Source organism: Miscanthus floridulus, chromosome 13, assembly GCF_019320115.1.
Source record: "Miscanthus floridulus cultivar M001 chromosome 13, ASM1932011v1, whole genome shotgun sequence".
Lineage (NCBI taxonomy): Eukaryota > Viridiplantae > Streptophyta > Magnoliopsida > Poales > Poaceae > Miscanthus > Miscanthus floridulus.
The window spans coordinates 25,775,580-25,802,545 of NC_089592.1; the positions used below are offsets into that span (position 1 = coordinate 25,775,580).

Below are 26,966 nucleotides of genomic sequence, written 5' to 3' on the forward strand. Positions count from 1 at the left end.
AATAATCTTAGAGAACATTTAACATGGTTACTAATTTTGGAACCATAGGGAGACCTAGGATCACAAAAGAAAAACAACACAAAAATTCCAAAACCAAATCTTGGATGCATTAAGTAAAGTCTGTTAAGTTCAATCGACATTGCACACTAACATAGTCAAGATGCTTGGATCTAATAATTGAAAACTATCAAAAATAAATTAATGAAGTGTTGAAAGCTGGATAATGATATCATGACACAAGAAACAAACTATCTAACCTTTATTAGTCAATGGCCCATGTAACCGGTTGAAACCATTTTTGTAACATCACGCTCAAAAGATCCTGATGTCGAAGTTGTGTCTCCATAGATGGAGCCACCACCTATTGATGAATCTCCAAATTTCCTTGCATACCCATTGGTTGATTGGTTTAAGTTACTGACACCACTTGATCCAACATTCCTTCCATAAACATTGGAACCTTGACCAAAGTTGCTTTCATTGGACCCATAACCAAAGTTTCTAGTACAGTAAATAGAGCAATTATTGGCACCTAGAGCAGGCACATGATGAGGGTTTCCCCAATTCACATTATTGTTCCCAATTCCACTAAGAAGGTCCCCATTTCTAAATGGCACAAAGAAATTAGAGCTTGTGGAACTAGAAGAGTGATTAAGGGCAAAAATACCCCAAAAGGTTACTAACTAGTGAGTCAAACAGTAAACCATTATTTTCATTGACTCCACCATAGCTAACATAGTTGTTGAATCCACCTGAATTTCCATTGTAATATGGATTAAGATGCCATCCACGCTGGATACCACTATTGAAGCTAGAGCCACTTTCAGTACATGGGTTCATCCATGCGTCAAAATTCATTCCAATTCCATAACTACCACCAAAAGATGGATAACCATTATTCCCACCTAATAGAAGACCAAAACATTCATCCATCCTCATTCCATAGCCACCTAATGGACTCATATTGTAATGCTGGGTATATCCATTAAGGAAGCTATTGGTTCTACCAGTTACATAATTGAACCCATTGATAGGAGAGCACATGCTAGGTCTAGGAGACGGTTCCCTAGAAATAGCTCGCTTGACCTCGACCCTCTTACCTTTCAATTTATGGAGTGTCTTGAATAATGCCCTATCCATGGCATCTTCTGAATCATACGTGATGAACCCAAAGCTAATGTAAATATCAATTGTATTGATCAAGAGATAAGTTTCACATATATCCCCAAATCTGAGACCTCACCTCCCCAACCACTGCTGTCAGCCATGGACCCTGAAAAGCAGTAGGGATCAAGACATCATGTCTTAATAAAGTTATCTACCATGTATCCATGTTTCAAATATTAGAAAAGAACAATAGAGCAAACCTCTAGTCATTCCAATGCACTGTTTATGGTTTGTCTAACTTGGGCTAACGGCTTATTTGATGGTTAAATGCAGATGGTATGATTGGCATGGCTATCATCACAGGCGCCTTTGGAGTTGTGGGTCTTGTTGCTGGTGGTATAATTGCTGCGGCTTCTTCATCATCCAGGAGAAGATGAAGATATCTTCTCTCTTGAAGTGAATAAGAAATCAAGACGGGCAAAAGCTTGGTGACATATGATCATCACTTTTGTGCTCAGTGTGAAGGGGTGCTCACTTGTCTTTTTTCCTGTACTTTGCGTGTGAGACCAACCTTGTATTGCGTCCAAACGAGAGATAGATGTATTCTTAACAGTAGAGGATGAGGCTCAGGAACATTTCGATTGTTGTACTTTGTGTTGCTGTAGAAGATGCTGTGAGTATAGTAGAATAACAAAGTGCATAATAATACTCTGATCCCAGATCCTAGTTTCCTAGATGAGTTCATTCCTCGTCGCCAATATGAAATTGCTGCACTTTACTTTCTGTGAATTTTTTGTGTTGCCTCAAAGCGTTCTGCTTAATGACTTTTTAAGCGGAAAAGGAGCTTTTCAGAACTATCCAATAAACACAAAGGAGAGAATGGTTTGGTTTATCTGAACGTGAGCTTTTCAGAACTATCCAATAAACACAAAGGAGAGAATGGTTTGGTTTATCTGAACGTGATATGGACCTTTTAAAATCTTGTAAAGAATGGATGCATATGCATGAATGCATCAGAATATTTTCGGTCTTTGTACATGTTCTCTGATGAAAGTTCTTTTTTTTGGGTGGTTGCGGATACACATTCTACACATCTTTCCCAACAAAAGCAGGTTGTTTTAATTTTAATCTTCACTCCCTATCAAGGTCAGCAGTAAGTCCTTGTAATACTCGGATGTGTCATCAACAATGTCGCTGGTGACTGTGGTCTTGAACCTGACCTTGTATTCCTCTTTGATCTTGTTCATGCCGATCTCGGACCCTGAGATGATCGCCCTGGTAAGTGTGTCCTCATCCGTTCCAAATCCTAAGATGGAGTATCTAATAGCCTGACGAACAAAGTACATGTTGAACACCGGCAATTCAAAGCCCATCAACAAGGTTGACAATCTTTCCATCCCAAGTTTACCTCTACAAAGTGCTTCTCCGGCGACGTTATGGCTGGCACTGCCAGCTGAGGCTATCTCGCTCGTGTTACCTTCCTGAGCGGATGACGAAAAAAAACTATTAGTACTGCATTTATAGAGTTACCATTTTACCCTTTATCAAAAAAAAACTACGAGAATGGAATTACCGCCCAGTCATAAACCCCACATTTGCGGAGGCAATGGAAGGCGATTTTTGCGCATATGGCCCACTGATCATAGACACAGCAATCGCCTCCCGTTGCCTCCATCCCATTGCCTCCCGTTGCCTCCTACCTTTGTTGCCGTCGGATTGGCCGCTCTCGGTCGATGTCAGCCATCGAATTTTTCCCCAATTATTGTAAAAAATTTCTTTTTTGAAAGAGGAGTATTGGAGCAAAAACCCCTTGCATGCCTCCAGGTATCAACAGTGTGGCATGCGCCGACGTCTACCATACCCGAAGAAGACAACACAACTTCCCACGTGCATCTGACATCCAACAGTATTGTGGGCGCCTATAATCACCTTGTACCTACTGGCGTGGGAAGCAAGACTTAGCAGCAAAGGTACTCCTTCCCTCTCACTTGTAAGGCCATCCCCTTTATCTATAAAAGGGGATGCGCTCTCTTCCAACAGGGAGATTCATTAGATCGATCAAGTTCACTACTACACAACAGCACCACCAGGTTTAAACCACGAGCACACGCTCGAACACTTAGCTCATAGTGGAGTTCCCGTCGCTCTCGGCCCTTCTGACCAGACCTCTTATACCCCCCATCTTTCTCTTTCTCGTTTGTAACCCCACTGCAAACTTCGAGCACCTGGGCTCAGGAATAAAGTCACCGACCGACTCAAACTGGATGTAGGGCACGTTGCTTGAACCAGTATAAACCCTGTGTCATTGAGTGCAAGGCCACCTCCGATCACAACGTACGGCAAAACTACAAATATTTACATGTTGGTCACTTTCTGCACCGACAGCTAGTGTGCACACTAATTTTACATACGGATTGAGCCAAAACTGATGTAAAATAAAAATCACCTCCTACGGCCCGGAAAACAAGCGATTCGCCAAGGTTCTCAATAAGGGTGACGTGTTTGTATTCCCCCAAGGGCTCATACACTTCCAACTCAACCCGATCCATGACAAGCCAGCTGTCGCAATCGCTGCACTAAGCAGCCAGAACCCTGGGGCTATTACTATTGCCAACACAGTCTTTGGATCAAAACCATCGATCTCATATGATGTCTTGGCCAAAGCTTTCCAGGTGCAAAAGGGAACAATTGATTGGCTCCAAGGTCAATTATGGGAGAACAACCACTACTAAGTAAATTGAGACTCACTTCATTGTACCAAGATACGTTTATATGCATTTTGCATACTCCTGTGTGTAACGACGACATGCTACGGTCGAGATATAATACAATAAATGGGAAATATTTGTAACCAATCACTGTTTTGTGTCTCTGCTGCAAGCTATACCACCATGTCCTTTTTCGAATATTTAAACAGAATTACGTGAGGATCCAACAAAATTTATTGAATATTGTTTTTATATGATATGTTGTTACACAAAAAAATATTTTTGGACCGTAATTTGGAGACAAATATTGCATGGACCCGTCAAAATTACTAAGCTAAACTGAACTATCGACCGGCAGCTAAGATTAAATTAATCAACCCAGTAGGCCTAGGAGCCACACGACCAGTGTGTTCCACTAGATGCATATAATAACGAAAGTCAAGTATCATAGGTGGTCACTAGATGCATATAATAACACGCTCTTCCCGGCCGTTGGAAAGGGCTCGTCCAAGGCCATCTCCTAGGTCGCATCGCTGCATCGGCATTGGTTGTTTCCTTTTATGTAATATCGAAACAAGAGGTATTTTGCTAGGATGGTCCAGCTACGGCTGTGTTAGATCAACCTCCTTCGGCGCTCGATAGAAGCGCGTTGTATATTTGCTTAAACTCTTCTACTTAATACAATGATACGCAAATCTTTTGTGTATTCGACAAAAAAAATCTAGACTATATAGAGCTCCTTTATCGCAGCAGATGGTCCATCTCTTCGTCTCTTCTACAACTATAAAAATTATGAAACAGATATCGTCTGCCATGCTACCTTCGCTTCAACCCCAAGTAAGCTACGCCCGGTCTTGTCTCATCCTTTTCCCCAGGACCGGTCCGCTCAGCTTTGGGCCAGTTTAGTTCCAAAATTTTTGGCAAAATGGGCACTGTAGCATTTTCGTTGTTATTTGGCAAATAGTGTCCAATTATAGTCTAATTAGGCTTAAAAGATTCGTCTCGTGGATTTCGTCTAAACTGTGTAATTAGTTTTATTTTTATTTATATTTAATACTTCATGCATGCGTCTAAAGATTCGATGTGACGGGGAATGTGAAAAATTTTGCAAAATTTTTGGGGAACTAAACTGGGCCTTTGTAAAAAAAAAAAAGAAGGCAAAAGTCTCTTGGGTGAAACAGAAACCTCGAAATCCTCATGAACCCGGCCCCGTTCGATGCCCCGCCCTACCACCGACACCGACGCCGCCATGTCTCCTCCACACCCTGCACCGGTGCCTCCCAGTCCTCCCAGCTGACGCTGACGGCCTGCCCCTGCCCCTTCATGCTGCTAACCTCCACCCTCCGCCATCCCGCAGCACACATCCCGCTGCTACTGCTTCGCATCGCCTCCGGCGCAGGCCAGGTGCTAAGGTCTTCGTAGGTCCCCTCACCAGGTCTTCACCGGACCCTTCACCGGCGACAAGCACCCCACGTCGCCATCATGGTCCATGACTCCAGTGCTGTTGTCCCGCCCCGCCACTGCCCGCCTGCTAACACTGCCGCCATCGCACGCCCATGCAGCCGCTCTCGCCGTCCAGCAGATGCAGCTCGCCACGTGTGTGCCGCCGCAGCTAGCTCGCCCCATGCGTGCTCGGCCTGCTCACGGCAGCTCGCCTCCCTTGTTGATGGGATCAGGGAGGGAGGGACTGTTCTGGTTGCTAGCCTAAAGGTGTTCCCAGTACCAGATGTGACAAACAAGACGGTGAAACAAGTATGATGGACGACAAGTGTACGAGAAATAAGGGACGAGATAGCACCCGCTAACACAGCTCACTTTGGGGTACATAGTTGAACCGGCAGTGAGATGAAGTTGTGCAGTAGTGTAAACTAGTGTTTATTTTATATAAGTTCTCTTATAAAGCATGACTAAACATCCCCAATAATGCATCTTGTTACAGTTGGCATATTGGCATAAGCCACCCCTACAAAATATAAAATCACTATCGGCCATCACTGCTCATTGCTTTGGAACCGGCGGTGATAAGGTTTGAAGCTTCAACCAGCAGTGATAGGTAGGATTTCCCTGCCGGATATTGTCAACCGGTAACTCAGACAGGTAGTGATTCTTTACCTTTGGACCCAAATTTTTGTTTCAACACGGTTAGGTGTGGCGGGGGTGAAGGCACAGTCCCGTTTTTCCATTCTTTTTTATATTTTGAAATAGGCGCGCATCACTGCCGTACCATCGAAATGCCAAGGTCAACACTGCTGACCCAACCAAATGGTTGATCGATCAAAAAAAAAAAAAGTCGCTACCTGACGCAGCAGGACGTTAATGAATTGCGGATATAATCTGAAAAAGTCAGGGAGCAGGCAACCAAATGGCTTACCTCACTGTACTGATAGACAGAAGCTTCACCTGATTAACTCAAAAGTAAAGCGTGCGCGGTGGCTACCCTTTACCAGTTCGTCCCCACCTTGGTACAGAAGCGCGCATTCCACTCGATTAATTTATGTATGTTAGCTCCCGATAAAATGGTGACCAAGTAAACATTGGAAACATGAGGAGTTGACTCTTTCTATCCTTATGTAAGCACAAACGCATGGATCGACCATTTGATCCAATATTGTTCTTTACGCAACTATCACAGTCCACCATCAGCTAACGTGATTACTGGGAATGTCATAATCACCATTACAAAACAAGTATCTTACCTGGTAACAATTAACAAATCACGCCGTCCAAAACGACTCATTGACCTGTGTTAATTTAGATAAATATTCGTAATTACCACTAGTAGAGAAATAGGTTGTAGTCCCGGTTGGGAACTGGATTTAGTCCCGGTTTTCCAACCGGACTATGAATCCGGGACTAAAGGTTCTGGCCTTTAGTCCCGGGTCACATAACCAGGACTAAAGGTCCATCCTCAGGAGAACAATAAACAAAATTGTAGGGAGACCTCTCTTGCGATGTGTGACATTCGAACCCAGGACCTCTTTCCTCATGCATAAACTACTTATCAATTCAGCTGTACACCACATGTGACAGGGTCCTGGACACTCTCCTTTTGAATTGACCTGTGGGGTACCTTTAGTCCCGGGTGGGAGACCTTTAATCCGGGTTGGTGACACCAATCCGGGACTAAAAGGTCACCATTTAGTCCCGGTTGGTATTACCAGCCGGGACTAAAGGTGGCCTGCTGCGAAAACGTGCCAGGACAGGGGTCTTTAGTCCCCGTTGGTAGCTCCAACCGGGACTAATTCTTCCTTTACTCCCGGACGCAAAAAATACCAATACTAAAGCCCAAAATCGAAGAGGATGAAAGGTCAATTTCTCTACTAGTGTACTAGGAATAACCCCATTTTATGGTTTACTTCCTAATATTTTAGAACTAATTTTAAAGGATAATAAGCATGACCCTTCCACCCAAAAACAACAAAGAAAGAAAGAATACACATTCCAAAGAGATCACATTGGATTTGTTACTGTACTGCATGTGAAAATATTAAAATCGAGGTAGGTTTGCAAAGTTCTTTGGTAGGTTGAACTTGGACTTTTTCAGTCATTAACACGTTCACGTCGCCACACTTGCCGTTGTGGCAGCCTATATAAACACACTGAAAGCATCTAAGCCCTTAGTTGGGTTTCGGTGATTAATGACAATACGTGATTAATGACAATAGGTTGAACTTGGATAGAAGCTTCACCACAGATTAATTCAAAAGTAAAGCGTGTGCGTTAGCTACCTTTTAGGCTTTTACCAGTTCGTGCCCGCCTTGGTACGGAAGCATTCCAGTCGATTAATAGTATGTCAGCTCCCGAAAAAAAGATGACCATGTAAACATTGGAAACATGAGGAGTTGACTCTCTCTATTCGTATGTGAGCACAAGCGCATGGATCGACCATTTCAACCATCACAGTCCACCATCAGCAACTGCTTCTGGTACTTGATCCTTGTGCGGATCAAGGGGGAGCTACACCCTTGCGCGGGGTGCTCCAACGAGGACTAGTGGGGAGTGGCGACTCTCCGATACCTCGGCAAAACATCGCCGCATTCCTCCTTCTCTCTTTACTTTAAGCATTTACTTTGAGCATTTAATTTGAGCAATTCAATACTTGTCTTTACATTCATAGAATTGCCATGCTAGAGTAGAATTGGAACTTAGGTTGCAAGACTTTTTGTGCGGTAGAACATTAGAAACACTTTCTAGGCACAAGGGGTTAACTGGGCTAACCGTTGGATTTAATTATTACAAAGAAATTTAGAATTAGTCCAATTCACCCCCCCTCTTGGACATCTTGATCCTTTCACACACCATCCCCATACCCAAAGCATCAACATAGAGACGCAAACTCAACAAGAAGCTCTCTATAGCTGAGTTCGGAGAGCACAAACATAACAGCTAGCGAGCGGAAAATTAAAGCAGATGGCTCCCGCCACCTACTTTCTCCTCGATTCTTTTATAGCATTGGTCACTTCCCAGGCCATTGCTTCTGACCCTATCCCACTCCAGGACTTCTATGTAGCCGACATACATTCTCCAGATATGCATGCACTCACTTTAAGTCATGCTATATTCTTGTATTAAACTGAGGATCAAATAATAATCATTTGTCACAACAAACATTATACTTTTTATGTATGTCCTAATATTTTCTTTCTTTCGTCTTTGTATATGCAGTGAAGGTGAGTGGATTTGTTTGCAAGGACCCCATGGCCGTGAACGCAGATGACTTTTTCAAGGCAGCAAACCTTGACAACCTTAGGGACACCATGAAAAGCAAGGTCGGATCCAATGTCATGCAGTTGCTTGGACTCAACACCCTCGGCATCTCGTTGGCTCGCATCGACTACGCACCATTAGATTAGAATTCGCCACCAATCCACCCATGTGCCACAAGATTCTCACCGTGCTCGAGGTTACACTCTATGTTGGATTTGTCACCTCTAACACAGACAATTGTAACAAGCTATTCGCCCAAGGTTCTCAATAAGGGTGACGTGTTTGTATTCCCCCAAGGGCTCATACACTTCCAATTCAACGCGATCCATGACAAGCCAGCTGTTGCAATCGATGCACTAAGCAGCCTGAACCCTGGGGCTATTACTATTGCTGACGCAGTCTTTGGATCAAAACCACCAATCTCAGATGATGTCTTGGCCAAGGTTTTCCAGGTGCAAAAGGGAACAATTGATTGGCTCCAAGCTCAATTCTGGGAGAAAAAACACTACTAAGTAAATTGAGACTCACTTCATTGTAAGAAGATACGTTTATATGCATTTTGGACACTACTACGGTAAGCATTTGTACGGGCGGCTGGCAATGGTTTGTAGAGGTGGTTTTGCCCGCCACCCCTACCATACCATCTCTACAAATCAAGGGTTTGTAGGGGCGGTTCCCAAGCCGCCACTGCAAATCAATTTTTAGAGGCAGCTTGTGTCACCAGCCGCCTCTACAAAAATGATTTATAGGGGCGGTTGTAACACTAGCCACCCCAATAATTCCTATTTGTAAGGGCGGTTCACTCTACAGTACATTTTTCCACCAAAAATTTGAAATTCCAAAATTCAAATCTGACCAGAACATGTATACATAAATATATCTGATATAATATATAATTCATAAGGACATTATATCAACAGCTAATTGACAAGAAGATATATACATTATAAATCCCATAATAATCTAGATTACTTCATTACAAACACATAATAATTTAAATTTGTTCATTATAAACGATAATAATTTAGATCAGAGAATTTAAATTTCTAGAACTTCCCAACATCATGCCACAGTACTCGGAGAAGTGCAGATCACTGATTTCATATGCCAAAATGTCACTGATGTAGCGCAATGTATTTACTAGTGCACTCTCCCTTGCTTCATAATATCGCTCATAAGGTCTATTGACGACGATCAGCATTGGTCGAGAACCTTCTCTCCTAGTCACAAGAATTTTTTCCTGGATTCCCTCTGAAGTGAGAACAGGGCCACCATATTCCGATCTATAACGACCCAATTGATGCATGGCCTGGTTTATAATGGCTCAAAGCTACCACTTGCAGTATGTTACGCCATTCTCCTCAATCTGCCTCTGTTGGAAAAAATGTGGTTATAAGAACCATGCATATATATATAGACATAACAATTAATCTGAGATATAAGTTATGAGACTGACCACATCATTTATGTTGTTCTCAGCAAGCTATGCACAATAATGCCCAATGTCGTGGTGGAGGCCCACATCCAAAGATTCAATCCTCATGGAGGAGTATGTTAGGAATATTGCACCCAATTCTTTGAAGCACCCTTAAACATTCTTGCATAGCATATTTTTACGCACTAATATCGTGATATTGTGCGCTGCCCATCCTCTCGATGTATAAACTAGACCTTATTGGTTACCCGCCCTAGCTAGAATAGGAAAACCCAATTCGACATTGCTTGATTCCACCATCTATAGGGAATGTACCAACATAGGGAATGTACCAACATTGAGGTAATCAACCTCGAAATTTGAGAGTGTCTCTCTGAGCCATGGTATAGGTTGAACTGTCTACATTTAAAAATTATATATATCAGAATAAAATATCTAGTAGGTGTCTTTAAAACATGTTACTTACAATGCTTGGATATGGGTGGTTTGCCCTCCCCAATGTTGGTTGGAAGCCCAGATCAAATGCATAATTATCTGGCAGATCCGGCGAAGGGAGTTCGGCCATCTTTCTCCTAAATTTATGTCAAGGAAAACAGTTATAGTAGAGAAGGATAGGAGAGGAGAGGAGTAGGAGAAGTAGGAGCAGAGGACAACAATGTAGCTCCAAACAATACCCATATAAATTGAAAAACGCAACCCCATAAAAAAATTATTGCACAATAATGAAGAACAATTATTCTACTCCATGCCACATAAAAATGGAGACACTAATTTTAAAAATAAGTCTAAAATTGGAGACATGATCATGAACAACAATGTAGCTCCAAACAGTGCGCTTGTTATGTGACACATAGATTAATTTTCTCAACAAATTGTAAAAGAATCTACTCTACTTCTAAGAACTAATTATAGCATCACATACTAACAATGATGATCTTGACCACCATGGAATAATTAGCTAGGAATTTAAATATGTTCATAGACACCAACCTTTTGGACGATGGATTCGCCACAATTTGAGCCTTGCACAAATGTCCAATTGAAAAAGTGCTCTCTAGAATGGAGAAAGAACTAGAATAAGAATCAAGCAATGTAGCCATCAAAACGAAACTAATTAAGCAACAAAATCAAAGGAGTGGATATTTGTTACTAACCTTAAAGCAAAAAGATCAAGCCATTCTTCAAAATCCAAGCGCTAGCTTCATGGTGAAGAGCAGCCGCAATAATGTAGGGAAGGGCCCAAACGCGCGCCTCTATTCTCGGGATGGAAGAGAGGAGGAAGGAGAGGATGGATGCAGCCTTTTTGTACTGTAGGCTTATCACCGTCGGTTCATGGATAGAACCGACAGTGATAGAGCCTAATCACTGTCGGCTCTTGGCTTGAACAGGCAGTGATATGTGGCCATCAAGCCACTGCCGGTTAGAGACACAAACCGGCAATGATAGTTGTCATCACTGCCGGTTCGGTCACATCCCAAATCAATTTCTGGTTTTCAGAGCAAAGAACCGGCAGTGAAGGGTCAACACTGCCGGTTCTCCTAATTCCAGGCAGTGATGAGGCTGGCAGTGAAGTGCTATTCTGTAGTAATTTCTGGTTTTTAGAGCAAAGAACCGGCAGTAAAGGGTCAACACTTGTCCATTCTTGAATGGCGAGGAAAGCCGCCTGCTCCTTTGTTCCTTTTTCCTTGGCTTTCTCCTTCTTCTTGATTCTTTCCTTCAATCCTTCCTCATTATTAACATATACACTCGAAGATGGTCGAGACTTATGGAGTATACTCATCCTCCAAACAATGCCCACATGCCTTGGCAGTCTTTTTGGCATGTGCACTGGGTACTCATCTGCACTTCAGGAGATTCTCCGCTCTCATCTTCTTTACTTGAGCTTGGTTCTTGCCGCCATCTTGCTCTAGCTTTTGTGCTTGCTTGCAGCGGAGAAGCCCTTGATGCTTGGTATTGGTAAAGAAGTCTTATTGGCTATGCCCATGTGCAGCTTTATAGTGAAAGCCACTACTACAGAGTATACCATCAGTGTTTGAAAGCCACTACTACAGAGTATACCATCAGTGTTTCGCCGATCGGTAGTGATAAGCTTCGTAGCTTCAACCGCCAGTGATAGTATAACCGACAGTGATAGATGGGCTTTCACATATTGCCAATTGGTAACAGAGACCAGCAGTGATTCTTTAGCCCTGGACCTAAATTTTTGCGTCAACACGGTTCATGCAGCGGGATCGCGATCACCATGCTTTTTTTTGTTATTATGTGAGAATAAGCATCATTGCCGGTGACAAACCGGCAGTGCAACGCCAAGACCAACACCGTCCATTAACCACTGGCGGATTGAAATCTGGCACCAAAGCGCTGGTTCCAAACCAGCAGTGATTGCTAGTTACGGGTAGCGAGCACCCAAATGCTTGATCGGTCCAAAAAAAAAAAGTCACTATCAGATGCAGCAGGACGTTAATGAAGCGCCGATATCATATCAAAATGTTAGGGATCCAGTGAATAGAAAGTTAACAATTTGCTATGTGTTGTGGCAATAGCAGGCTGCAGGCTTACGGGATGACCTCACTGGTGAAGCACGGAGGACAGATGATGGATAGAAGCTTCACCACAGATTAACTCAAAAGTAAAGCGTGTGCGTTAGCTACCTTTTAGGCTTTTACCAGTTCGTGCCCGCCTTGGTACGGAAGCATTCCAGTCGATTAATTCATTGTATGTCAGCTCCCGAAAAAATGATGACCATGTAAACATTGGAAACACTGAGGAGTTGACTCTCTCTATTCGTATGTGAGCACAAGCGCATGGATCGACCATTTCAACCATCACAGTCCACCATCAGCAACTGCTTCTGGGAATGTCTTAATCACCATTAGAAAATAAAATAAATCATCTCTCCATGTTATCAACATCTTAATCATCTCTCCATATTACCCAGCAACAATTAACAAACCGCACCGTTCAAAAGGACTTATTTACCTTGCATTGAAACTTAAATAAATGAGATGTGCTCCAGTACTACTCTTTTTAAAAAAATACACGTATCTCAATGCAGCCTAACTAATTAATTAAATGTTTCTTTATTTTTCACTTGTGTCACGCATGGGCTTGGGCCCGGAGCGTCCTATCCAGCCCGTGCCCAGCTTGAACCAAAGCCGAACTTAATCCTCTCGACATGCTTTTGTTTCGGATTGTGCTCCTAGTCACTGCTTGCAATATATCGACATGCACCTTGATGCGTTGCTTCAGTCGGTAGCGCCAGCAGCGGCATCCATCATCCATGGCCGCCGTCGCGGTGGCTGGCCTCACACACGACACACGAGTAGCAGTAGTAGCCAGCAGCGGACGTCCATCAGGAAGCGTAAAATACGCGAATGAACAGCGCTGCCGGAGCTCCTCTCCGGGAATCGAAGGGATCCGAAGGATGATGAAAAACAAAATCCTCCGATCAACGGGATCCGAAGGATGAAAAGATCCATCCTCCGATGAACTGGATCCCGAAGAAAGCGGGATTCGAGTAGACATGAAGTTCGGCTTGCGTCTGGGCTTGGCGCGGGCCGAGAATATGCGAGACCCAGGTGGAAAAATGATTAAGAAAATGTTTAATTAAATTAGCTGAGCTGCTTTGAGATGTGTGCGATTTTTTGAAAGAGGAGTATTGGAGCAAAGCCTAAATAAATACTAATTACTAGGAATACCCATTTTATGGTTTACTTCCTAATATTTTGGAATTAATTTTTAAAAGGATAATGACCTTGATCCTTCCACCCAAAAACACCAAAGAAAGAAAGAATACATATTCCAAAGAGATCACATTGGATTTGTTAATGTAAAGCATGTGAAAATATTAAAACCATGAGTAGGTTTGGAAAGGTTGGCTATAGTATTAAGATAATTGTGTTGTTTCGTCTACAGGTTCTAGCAGCCGGAGACCATTTCTTCTTTTGGTAGGTTGAACTTGGACTTTTCCGGTCATTAACACGTTCACGTCACCACCATTGCCGAGTTGGTCTGTCATAGTTGCTGAAATAGAAAGGCCTTCCAGGTGATCCGAATCTTTGAGGAGATGGTTTTGGAGCTTGCCGTCGTCGCCTGCCTCGCAGATCCATGAACCGAAGATGAAGGTTGATCCCGTCAAGAAGATAATGTTGTCGAGGTCCATCGAACTCTCGGATGCAAATTCGCCGAAAGCCCTTACCTGGCGCACCAGCTGTCGATGTTTCACCACCGATAGCCTGCACAGGGGTCCCCGGGGCAGTTTGTTTGGGCTTCAGCGTATGCAGAACTCGACGGTAAACGCCAAAGACAGTCGATTTATCCTGGTTCGGACCCTCGATTGTGATCGAGTAATAGCCCTACGTCCAGTCGGCGTTTGCCTTTGCATTGGATTGATTGTCAAGTGTTGTGTTTCGTTGTGTTCTTCATCCTCTCTCCAGGAACTCTGCCCTCCTTTATATAGTCAGGAGGCTAGAGTCCTAGTCGGTTTACAATGAGGTTCCTAGTAGGATTACAGAATAATAATACTACTAAGTTTACAGGGAAAGAAATCCTAGTTAGACTAGATCTTCTTCCTTCCTTATGGGGTATCCGGTGGGTCCCGTATCGACAATTTGTTACTGTACTGCGTGTGAAAATATTAAAATCGAGGTAGGTTTGCAAAGTTCTTTGGTAGGTTGAACTTGGACTTTTTCAGTCATTAACACGTTCACGTCGCCACACTTGCCGTTGTGGTAGCCTATATAAACACAACATACCCATGCCCAAAGCATCAACAAAGAGACGCAAACTCAACAAGAAGCTCTCTATAGCTGAGTTCGGAGAGCACAAACATAACAGCTAGCGAGCGGAAAATTAAACCAGATGGCTCCCACCACCTACTTTCTCCTCGTTTCTTTTCTAGCATTGGTCACTTCCCAGGCCATTGCTTCTGACCCTAGCCTGCTCCAGGACTTCTGTGTAGCTGACATACATTCTCTAGATATGCATGCACTCACTTTAAGTCATGCTATATTCTTGTACTAAACCGAAGATCAAATAATAATCATTTGTCACAACAAACATTATACTTTTTATGTATTTCCTAATATTTTCTTTCCTTCGTCTTTGTATATGCAGTGAAGGTGAGTGGATTTGTTAGCAAGGACCCCATGGCCGTGAACGCAGATGACTTTTTCAAGGCAGCAAACCTTGACAAGCCTAGGGACACCATGAAAACAAGGTCGGATCCAATGTCATGCTACCTAGACTCAACACCTCGGCATCTCGTTGGCTCGCATCGACTACGCACCATTAGGTCAAAATTCGGCACACACCCACCCACGTGCCACAGAGATTCTCACAGTGCTTGAGGGTGCACTCTATGTAGGATTTGTCACCTCTAACATAGACAATGGTAACAAGCTATTCGCCAAGGTTCTCAATAAGGGTGACGTGTTTGTATTCCCCAAGGGGCTCATACACTACCAATTCAACCCGATCCCTGACAAGACAGTTGTCGCAATCGCTGCACTACGCATCCAGAACCCTGGGGCTATTACTATTGCCAACGCAGTCTTTGGATCAAAACCCCCAATCTTAGGTGATGTCTTGGCCAAGGTTTTCCTAGTGCAAAAGGGAACAATTGATTGGCTCCAAGCTCAATTCAGGGAGAACAACCACTACTAAGTAAATTGAGGCTTACTTCATTGTACGAAGATACGTTTATATGCATTTTGCACACTACTACAGTAAGCATTTGTACAGGTGGCTGGAGATGGTTTGTAGAGGCGGTTTTGCCAGCTGCCCCTACCACACCATCTCTACAAATCAAGGGTTTGTAGGGGCGGTTACCAAGCCGCCCCTACAATTCAATTTTTAGAGGCTGCTTGTGATCGCTCACAAGGTCTATTAACCTGGATCATCATTTGTCGAGAACCTTCTCTCCTAGTCACAAGAACATTTTCATGGATCCCTCTGCAGTGAGAACAGGGCCACCATATTCCGATCTATAACGACGCAATTGATGCATGGCATGGTTTATAATGGCTTCAAAGCTACCACTTGCGTATGTTACGCCATTCTCCTCAATCTACCGCTGTTGGAAAAAATGTGGTTATGAGAACCATGCATATATATAGACATAACAATTAATCTGGATATAAGTTATGAGACTGACCACATCATTTATGTTGTACTCAGCAAGCTATGCACAATAATGCCCAATATCGTGGTGGTGGCTCACATCCAAAGATTCAATCCTAATGGAGGAGTATGTAGGAATATTGCACCCAATTCTTTGAAGCACCCTTAAATATTCTTGCACAACATATTTTTACACACTAATATCGTGATATTGTGCGCTGCCCATCCTCTCGATGTACAAAACTAGACCTTATTAGTTACCCGCCCTAACTAGAATAGAAAACCCAATTCGACATTGCTTGAGTCCACCATCTATAGGGAATGTACCAACATAGGGAATGTACCAACATTGAGGTAATCAACCTTGAAATTTGAGTCTCTCTCCGAGCCATGGTATAGGTTGAACTGTCTACATTTAAAAATTATATGTATTAGAACAAAATATCTAGAGGTGTCTTTAAAACATGTTACTTACAATGCTTGGATATGGGTGGTTTGCCCTCCCCAATGTTGGTTGGAAGCCCAGATCAAATGCATAATTATCTGGTAGATCCGGCGAAGGGAGTTCGGCCATTTCTTCTCCTAAATTTATGTCAAGGAAAACAGTTATAGTAGAGAAGTATAGGAGAGGACAGGAGTAGGAAAAGTAGGAGTAGAGGACAGGAGAGGAGGGGGTAGAAGTAGTATGACTAGGAGAGGAGAGTCTACAAAGCATCAACTGCGTGCCAATGGAGAGGTAGTAGTAGTAGTAGTAGGACAGCAGCAGTAGTATTAATAGTACGACAGTAGCAGCATTAGTATTAATAGATGAAGTTGCATTGCAACCAAAATATAGCTATCAACATACAATTAGTGTTATCCAAACTAATAGGCCTCGGACACCATAATTAAATCATCATATAATTATGTTATTCAACTACATCGACCATCTAATTGTGTCATCACAGGCCTAAGTATTGCATTTGCATTGGCAGCTCATGGAAAGCCTCAACCGAAGTCCAAACACCATCACCAACAGACTGATAATCACCACATTCTTTCAAGAACCACTCTACCACCCTGAGGGGGATGCTTTCACCACTATCAGCTAGGGCCAGTTTAGGGGAGGTAGTTGTTGCTCCAACATAAGCATTAAAATCTCTAAGTGCATGGTCATAGTTGTTGTACTTCTTGTGTATAGTATTTTTGAACCCAAGCACACGTTTACTACCCTCATGCCAAGACATATAAATTACAGGTTTCTTTCCGTAGAAAATAACATAGCAATGGCCCATTTCCTAGTGGAAGTGTAGACTCGCAGTCATCCTCAACATAAGAAGACAATTGGTGGTCAAGCTTAACGAAGCGCTTGCGCCAAGCCACTTGAGAGCCCTTGTTATGACCAAGTTTCGGTCTGTCTTCCGCTGCAGGATACTTAATGTGTATCTTTGTTATACTTCTTATCAAGTATTCTGTCAATGGTGACGCGAGCGTACCCCTGTGGAATTGGGCGACCATTAATGGTCCTGTCTCCCACAGGCCAGGCCTGGCCGAGCGTCACCTTGTCCTTTTACCATTCCTGACAGATGTATAACTTGACATTGACGGGTTCAGTGATGCGGTCTAAAAAAATCACTATCAGATGCAGCAGGATGTTAATGAAGCGCCGGTATCATATCAAAATGTTAGGGATCCAGTGAATAGAAAGTTAACATTTTGCTATGTGTTGTGGCTATAGCAGGCTGCGGGCTTACGGGATGACCTCACTGGTGAAGCACGGAGGACACATGATGGATAGAAGCTTCACCACAGATTACCTCCAAAGTAAAGCGTGTGCGTTAGCTACCCTTTAGGCTTTTACCAGTTCGTGCCCGCCTTGGTACGGAAGCATTCCAGTCGATTAATTCATGTACGTCAGCTCCCGAAAAAATGATGACCATGTAAACATTGGAAACACGAGGAGTTGACTCTCTCTATTCGTATGTGAGCACAAGCGCATGGATCGACCATTTCAACCATCACAGTCCACCATCAGCAACTGCTTCTGGGAATGTCTTAATCACCATTAGAAAATAAAATAAATCATCTCTCCATGTTATCAACATCTTAATCATCTCTCCATATTACCCCAGCAACGATTAACAAACCGCACCGTTCAAAAGGACTTATTTACCTGCGTTGAAATTTAAATAAATGAGATGTGCTCCAGTACTCCTCTTTTAAAAAAATACACGTATCTTAATGCAGCCTAACTAATTAATTAAATGTTTCTTTATTTTTCACCTGTGTCACGCATGGGCTTGGGCCCGGAGCGTCCTATCCAGCCCGTGCCCAGCTTGAACCAAAGCCGAACTTAATCCTCTCGACATGCTTTTGTTTCGGATTCTGCTCCTATTCACTGCTTGCATATATATCGACATGCACCTTGATGCGTTGCTTCGTCGGTTAGCGCCAGCAGCGGCATCCATCATCCATGGCCGCCGTCGCGGTGGCTGGCCTCACACACGACACACGAGTAGCAGTAGCAGCCAGCAGCGGACGTCCATCAGGAAGCGGCGCTGTCGCGTGGACTTCCTCACGCGAAATAGAACAGCGCTGCCGGAGCTCCTCTCCGGGGAATCGAAGGGATCCGAAGGATGATGAAAACAAAATCCTCCAATCAACGGCATCCGAAGGATGAAAAGATCCATCCTCCAATGACCTGGATCCGAAGAAAGCAGGATCGAGTAGACATGAAGTTCGGCTTGTGTCTGGGCTTGGCGGGCCGAGAATATGCGAGACCAGGTGAAAAATGATTAAGAAAATGTTTAACTAATTAGCTGAGCTGCTTTGAGATGTGTGCGATTTTTTGAAGAGCCCTTTTACAGTACTTGAAATTGCCTCGCGTTGCCTCCCATTGCCTCCATAAAATATTAATTATCATCGAAAAGGGTACGTTGGTCATTTCACGTGCCTATCACTACTCAGCCGCGCCCACTCCCCGATCCGCGCCCGACGCCGTCGTCCCGATCCGCGCCTGACTCGCCCTCGCGCCGGCCTGCCATCGCCCGCACTCCTGCTCTTACCCTAGCGACCGCTGCCCTGCTCTCTCCCTCCCTCTAGCCGCCGCCAGCGTCGCGACGGCGGCCCAGCCGCGCCGCTGCCCCCACCCCCAGCGCGAGGGCCGCGGTGGTCGCCTCCGTCGCCGCCTTCCGCACTGCCCTGCTCTTACCCTAGCGACCGCTGCCCTGCTCTCTCCCTCCCTCTAGCCGCCGCCGGAGCCTCGTCGCGACCTTTGGCCCTTTGGGTGATGCTATTTTCTTCATGTATTGTGCTATTGTGCTCACCGTTGTTGGATTTTGTTTCCTTTGTCCACAAGAGGAATTGCTATGGCTCACTTCCTTTGGTGCCCGTGCTGCAGCCAGGCAATAGAGAAGGCCAACCAGCAGATAGTCAATGCCATTGGTAAGCCGATTGTGCGGGGTCCCTGGTACAGTGCTTCCATTGCTGTGAATCACGTGAAGCATTCTGTCTCCTGCACTTTCCCGGTGTCGGGGCCCCAAGGAAATGGTCTTCTCAAGCTCAAGGCTATGCGCTTGGGAGGTGCGTGCTGCTAACTTCTTCACAAATCTATTCCTTATGAGTGAGTTGATTGGACTTGCTAGTATGCTAACATTTTTCTGGTGGCATGTTTATACTTGTAATAAGATATTCTTTCGAATATGTCTTTCAGTCTTTGTGCTACATTGCCGCAATGCATCGAAAAAACTGAACCAATAATTGATGGTTTTTAACATTTGGATGCAGAACGTTGAATATGACTTAGTTTTTGCATTGCATATAAAGTGTTGCAGTAGATGTGTTTGCATTAATGGAAAGGAAAACTATGATACTAATATACATCATTTGCTGACTTAGCCAATTGGTTGCATTTTTTATACAGTTTTGTCATGCCTTGGGCATAGCAGGTATGTTAGTCCATATGCATGACAAATGCCCCAAAATATTACTGTAAAATCATTTGTCAAGCCACATTAATCCAATAAAATAGGTTGTATAACTGATGCTATTTGGGTGACTGAACAAGTCATGTCACAATTTTATCTTGATATTCTTCAAATTTATCTTGACCTTGAAACATATAAGGATGTGTACTAGTTTCATTTATTTGGGAAAAAAAATCCAAACCGATGTCTGCACTAGTGGGTACAGCGTTACCACCTACCAGTGCCCACCTGATGGACCAGTTGTAACTTGGCTGGTTACTTTTGGTTTCTGTAGCCATTCCTGATTGGTTTTTAAAATATTAGTGTTAGCTGTTGGCTACCCATGGTGATTAAAGTTCATGAAAGTTCTTATGTAGATGTAATGGTGATTATTTGCCATTTGTATATTCTGACTCATTGATTAAGTGCTTCATGTCATGTTCTTATTCTAGTAGGATGAAATCTTGTCAGAAGATTCATCCAGAAGTTAGCTTTGGCCCTGTTTGAGAATGCTTATCTGAGAGTCGGTTTTAATCTGATCAGAATTTTCTGATAAGCTGCGGTCTAATAAATCTACAGTCTGAAAAATCTAGGTGTTTGGCAATCCTGATAGTTGTCGATAGATTCTCTATCATGAATGTAAAATGACTTATATGCCTCTAGGCTGGTAATAGATTATTTGTTGATTGATGAATGAGTGAAAGCAACTATGACAAAAAAATTAATTATTGTACCATATAATTTGGATAGAAGTTCAAATGAATAATGGATGAGTTGACATCGTTACCATATATGGGGTCCACTATAATACAATAAAAAAATCAACCTTATCCCAACTGCCGGTTCTCACCACCGATCTCCATGGTCGCAGCGACGAGTTCTCACTTCTGTTCTTCTCCCCAGCGGCAAATCACTCATTTTCTTTCTCATCCAAATCTGATTCTTCAGCAAAAATTCCACCTAGATCAAACGCAGTACCACAGCTTCCTCCACCATGGTCTGTTACAGGGCGGCGGCAGCTCCGATTTTCGGCGGCGACGACATCCAGGAAGGAGGCACAACTCTTGTAGACATCAGATTCCGCAGCTTCGTTGATCTCCTCAGCAGGTTTGTCAACGACGGAGCCACGTATTGGCCATAGAGGGCTCTGGCCCCCCCTTGCCCCGTAAAAAAGAGAGGATATATGCTGCAGATGTGCAAGTCCGCTAGCTAATTTAGCCCACCAGGTGATTGGCCACGTGCAAGTCTGCACTTGGGAGTTGGGACCTGGGCCCTGGCATCAGTCAACATGAGCAAAATAATCCACGGAGTGACCGAGACGGCGGAGGCGACGAGCCGATAGCCGAAGGTCGGAGCACCGGAGCTGTCGATGCCTCGAGCTGGAGTCCTTGGCGGCGGCAGCGGCGGCCTTCCTTGACTCGCTCGTCGGCGGTCGGCATATAAACATAGGCTGCTGTTTTAGAACATGGCAGGCTGCTGAAATTTGAAACTTCAAGTGCAAAGTGAATTTCAATAATGAAAACCTGTGCATCCTAATGAAAGCTTCATTTTTCAGGAGGAAATGTCGGATGATGATTCTTTGCTGGAGTACAGTGAAATTGTTATGAAGATGTTTGGCAGTGAGGACGACGGATTTGAGTTTTATAACAACTACGCTTATGAGAAAGGATTTAGTGTGAGAAAGGAATACTGCGAGTGGGACAACGGCCACAATGAGAGGACCCTTCGGAAGTTTGTTTGCAGCTGTGAAGGTTTCCGCGCAGAGAAGGAGGTGAGGAGGGAGATCAAGAAGCGGAGGCCGCGGAATATCACTCGTCGTGGATGCCGTGCTCAACTTGTGATTGCACAGGATCCAAACACAGAGCAATGGTATGTGAAGGATTTCATCGACGAGCACAACCATCCGATGACGGAACCAGACCTTGCTTGCTTTCTGCGTTCACATAGAAGAATCAGCGATGATCAGAAAGCAGAGATTGTGCAGTTGCAGATTTCTGGGATCCGCAAACACCAGATAATGGATATTATGGTTAGGCGGTACGGTGGGTATGATAAGGTTGGATTTACATCAAGGGACCTTTACAATTTCTGCCATCGCAACAAGGCGGAGACACTTTCCGGTGGTGATGCTCGAACAATCATCAGTTACATGATAGAATCGAAACGTAGAGATCCTGATTTCTTTTTCCAGTACAAGACTGATGGGAGAGGGCACCTGACGAGACTGCTCTGGTGTGACTTTCAATGTCAGATGGATTATAGAGCGTTTGGTGATGTCGTCGTGTTTGATGGCACGTACAAAATGAATCGATACAACCTGACCCTTGTTCCTTTTGTTGGGGTGAATCACCATAAAAGCACGGTTCTTTTTGCCTGTGGAATTCTTTCTCACGAGGATACTGAGTCGTATGTGTGGCTGCTTAGGTCATTCTGTGATGCCATGATTCAGAAGCATCCGGTTTCTGTGATCACCGATGGAGACCGTGCTATGCAGAAAGCAATCAGTATTGTGTGGCCGAATTCATCGCATAGGCTATGCGTATGGCATATTGAGGTGTGCATTGCGCGTAATCTTCACACCCAGGATCTGAAGGATAAGGTTAGGGGTTTTCTTTATGATCGTTGCTCCATAGAAAAAACTGAGAGGAAATGGATAGCATTCTTGGCAAAGGAGAAAGTTACAGATAAGGACTCGTGGCTGTACCAGATGTATGAGATGAGGGAAATCTGGTGTGCGGCGTATCATGCTGGTAAGTGCTACTTAGGACTGAGGAGCAACCAGCGTAGTGAGAGCCTACACTCTAGGATTCAGTTTAATCTAGATCGGAAAATGACACTGTTAGAGCTGATACAGCACGTTGACCACTGTCTTTCAAAGTTGCGCAGTAATGAAGCGTATCTGGACTTTCAAGCAAGTTCTAAGCCATGCTTACAACCATATGCTTCAACTATTGAGAAAGAGGCTGCGAATTTGTTCACACCAAGTGTTTATTTTGCTGATGTGCAGTACAGCGTAAAAGCAGCCGATAAGTGTTATTGGATTGAGACTGTAGATGGCTATGATATTGTTGAGTATATTGTTGGAAGGGTTGATAAAGGAGACAAACAATACTATGTGAAATGTGAGATATGCGTTGTTGAACGCAAGCTGAAGGAAATTTCTTGTTCTTGTCTAAAGTTACAGTCCCTTGGAACCCCATGCTCACACATCTTCTTTGTATTGGGTCGTCGAGGAGAACACAAGCTTCCAGACTGCTGTGTTTTGGAAAGGTGGACGAGGGGGGCCAAGCGTGGATTTCCTCCTATAAGGAAGAGCGCCATGTATGACTATTCCGATAGCCTACAGAGGTACCATGAGCTACACAATATCAGTCAAACGGCATCCTTCATAGCATCTCAATCACTTGAAGCATATGGGCGGCTGAAACGCGTTCTTCATGAGGAAGCTGCTATGATCCCTCTAAATGGAGGAGAGAACGGAGGCAAGAGGTTTGGTCCTGTGCTGCCGCAAGCCCTAGATGTTGATTCTATAGATGTCTTTGATCCCATACATGTGCCTGGCAGAGGGGCCCCAAAGAAAAAGTTGAAGTCAGTTTCAGATAAATCTAAGAAGAAATGTACCCTGTGTAAGGGTGAGGGTCACAATCGGCGAACATGCTCCAAGAGAGAAGAGGTAAGCTAAGTGTAATGTTCATCAAAGCTGAAAACTGGCTGTCTGTGAGGCATGTGTACTTATGGGTAATGTTCCTCTTCATTTGTAGGAAACAATGCTCCCTGAGGATGTGCCGGATATATGATTTGCCAAAGGTAACTAAAGTGGCCTAGTCTTGTGTAAACACTACACTGTTTAGCACATTTGCTTTCCTTGTCATGTGAAACCCATACCCTTGCTGTTTTTGTTGATTTATACTTGTTACTAGCAATCACACATCACCTTCATTTGAAACACTGGTAGTATTTTGATCTGCTTGGTCACTGTTAGGTTCTGAATTCTGCTGATACCTTGTATGAACTAGTCAACTGACTAAAATATGTATTTTTTCATAATTCACAAAAGAAATTGTTTGATAGTAGCTCCGCTTATGACTGAACTCGCATGCTTGCACTGTTGCAGGTGCTTGATCTGTCTCAGTGTCAGAATATCACTGATGTGGGAGTTTCAGCCATACTGAAGTCGGTACCCAATCTATTGGAACTAGATCTTTCATACTGCTGTCCTGTAAGTAGCCAACCATCTAGTCGTATTATTCTATCACCTGGGCATAACTTGAGCCCTCACAGCTTAACTTACATCCTTTGTGTATCAGGTTACTCCTTCTATGGTGAGAAGCTTACAGAAGATTCCTAAACTGCGGACCCTGAAGCTGGAAGGCTGCAAATTCATAGCTGATGGACTAAAAGCTATTGGAACCTCTTGTGTTTCTTTAAGGGAGTTAAGCTTGAGCAAGTGCTCTGGAGTGACGGATACAGAACTCTCTTTTGCGGTGTCAAGACTAAAGAACCTGCTGAAGCTGGACATTACTTGTTGCCGCAATATCACTGATGTTTCACTAGCGGCCATAACTAGTTCATGCACTTCCCTCGTCTCTCTGAGGATGGAGTCTTGTAGCCATGTTTCCAGTGGAGCACTCCAACTGATCGGGAAGCACTGTTCTCACTTGGAAGAGTTGGACCTTACTGACAGTGATTTGGATGGTGAAGGTACTTACTGAACTGGGTACTGAATTATTCTTTGCCAGATGAACATAAAGTTGACCCTGGATATATTGTGTAGGATTGAAAGCTCTTGCCAGATGCAGCAAACTTTCAAGTCTAAAAATTGGAATTTGCTTGAAGATTAGCGATGAAGGTCTTACCCACATTGGAAGGTCTTGCCCAAAACTCCGCGACATTGATCTGTACAGGTAATTATTAGACATGCCTTATGGTTTTCTTTATTTGGTTCTTTGTCAGTAAACTAACTTATATTTTCTGTTTCAGGTTTGGAGGCCTTAGTGATGATGGAATTATTCAAATTGCACAGGGTTGTCCAATGCTAGAGTGTATCAATCTATCCTACTGTACAGAAATAACAGACAGTTCACTGATATCACTTTCAAAATGCGCAAAGCTGAATACTCTGGAGATTCGTGGCTGCCCCATGATTACATCCACTGGGCTCTCAGAAATAGCGATGGGGTGCAGGCTACTTTCCAAGCTTGATATTAAGAAATGCTTTGATATTAATGATGTGGGAATGCTTTACCTTTCCCAGTTCTCTCATAGCCTCCGTCAGGTATTATCCTTTTCTCCTGTAACTGTAACTAGAATCTGATGGTACCATGTATGTTCTGCAATTGTGATAATACCATCTATGTCTCATCACAGATAAACTTGTCGTATTGTTCAGTCACCGATATCGGACTTCTGTCCCTTTCTAGCATATCCGGCTTGCAGAACATGACCATCGTCCATTTAGCGGGTATAACGCCGAATGGCGTGACAGCTACTCTTATGGTTTGTGGTTGTTTGACGAAAGTGAAGCTTCATGAAGCATTCAAATCCATGATGCCGCCTCATATGATAAAAAAATATCGAGGCACGAGGGTGTGTTTTCCAGTGGATCGATAAACCATTTAAGGTATTGTATTGCTCCCCTGGTTGCTTTACACAGCGTTAAACCCTTGCGACCAAGTCGTATAGGCGTCTTGCCCGATTTGCTACTTGAGAACACTACATAATTTGCCTCAGAAAAGTTGTGGTTCTAGCCAAATCTAAATGCAATGCTGTTTTTTGTACTTTCAGTATTTTTCCTATGCTTCAAAACACAAAAATCATGACTTGCTTATGCATGGTGTTTAAAAAAATCCCTAAAGAGGATAGCACAGTTGTCTTATATCTGTTGAGTGGATTTGTTGTTACTAGAATTACAATCATGCAAAAGTCAAGCATCTAATAACATGTGTGGCCTTGTGCAGGTTGAGGTGGAACCTTGTGATGTATGGAAGCAACAGTCCCAAGATGTGCTTGTACGATGAGAAGACCTGAAGTGTAGCTATTGTGGAAACCAGGTCATGCATCCTGTAGATGGGATGGGTTCTGTTTGGTATCCAGAAGTGAAGCCTGAAGAACAACTCAATTTTGTACTGTAATCGGTGGGGTACCATGGTGATATGCCGACTTTGAGTAGTAGTGTATATCCTGATGTTGTATACTACTAGATGGGTAGATCCAATCCCAACTCACCCTCAATCTCACATTTGTTTGGTGAGGTGATCATATGCCTGGGAGTAAATTAAATTTCAGTGGAGCACAGCTAGGAAGTTGCTGTATAGAATATTAGCATGTAAGATGAAGGGAAGATATTGATACGGAAGAGATGGTTTTGGTTGATAATAAAATGGTTTTGAAATTTAGTGCGACAGATATGCGTTGCAGTGCCTGTGTTTGTTGGCTGTTGCATTCATATTTGTGATTATTGCATTGCATCTATCTGCTCGGTTTGGGATGCAAGAACAGAATGAAGGATACTGGTGATCTCTGCCTGTCTATGGTGCTCGAGTTAAGTGGCTTGCCGGTTGCATACGCCATACAGGATCTGGTCGGTCGTATCCTCTCTCAAACAAACTGATTTGAGTTTAGAAGGGGCTACTGATGACTAGTTGCCATGGTGATGTGATCAGGTCGAGGGAGTCCACGAGTGGCGTGCCCGAGCAGTCATAGTAGATGACATAGTTGAAAACAATGTTACCATCGAGGGAGCCTGACGGTGGCGTGCTCAAGTGGTCATAGTCGATGACATGGTCGATGATAGTGTGACTGGCTCAAGATAGCCTTTTAAAGGTGTACTCAAGTGGTCGAGGTCGATGACAAGGTCGATGATGGCATGGCTGGATCGAGATAGCATGTCGAAGGCATACTCGAGTGGTCATTGCCAATGACGTAGTTGGAGGCGGTGTGACTGAC

The 26,966-nt window shown here is 43.7% G+C and overlaps 2 protein-coding genes and 3 pseudogenes across 2 annotated transcripts; 4 read left to right on the plus strand and 1 right to left on the minus strand.

Annotated features, from left to right (window-relative positions):
* Window positions 1-266: 266 nt before the first annotated feature.
* Window positions 267-1,333, minus strand: LOC136499614 (heterogeneous nuclear ribonucleoprotein 1-like; annotated as a pseudogene).
* Window positions 1,334-8,225: 6,892 nt separating this feature from the next.
* On the plus strand, window positions 8,226-9,034 carry LOC136499615 (putative germin-like protein 12-4; annotated as a pseudogene).
* Window positions 9,035-14,817: 5,783 nt separating this feature from the next.
* LOC136499616 (germin-like protein 8-11) lies at window positions 14,818-15,621 on the plus strand (annotated as a pseudogene).
* Window positions 15,622-21,927: 6,306 nt separating this feature from the next.
* Window positions 21,928-23,818, plus strand: LOC136499617 (protein FAR1-RELATED SEQUENCE 5-like). Its single transcript, XM_066495211.1, has 2 exons — window positions 21,928-23,694; window positions 23,783-23,818. Exons 1-2 carry the CDS (start codon window positions 21,928-21,930, stop codon window positions 23,816-23,818), a joined length of 1,803 nt encoding a protein of 600 aa, XP_066351308.1.
* A 300-nt stretch (window positions 23,819-24,118) lies between these two features.
* LOC136501722 (F-box/LRR-repeat protein 3-like) lies at window positions 24,119-26,405 on the plus strand. The gene is given in 7 exon segments (XM_066497247.1): window positions 24,119-24,240; window positions 24,329-24,722; window positions 24,796-24,925; window positions 25,002-25,296; window positions 25,389-25,586; window positions 25,588-25,641; window positions 25,979-26,405. Coding segments are annotated over 6 exon segments (1,119 nt in total). The 5' UTR covers window positions 24,119-24,240; window positions 24,329-24,340; the 3' UTR covers window positions 26,039-26,405.
* Window positions 26,406-26,966: the final 561 nt, after the last annotated feature.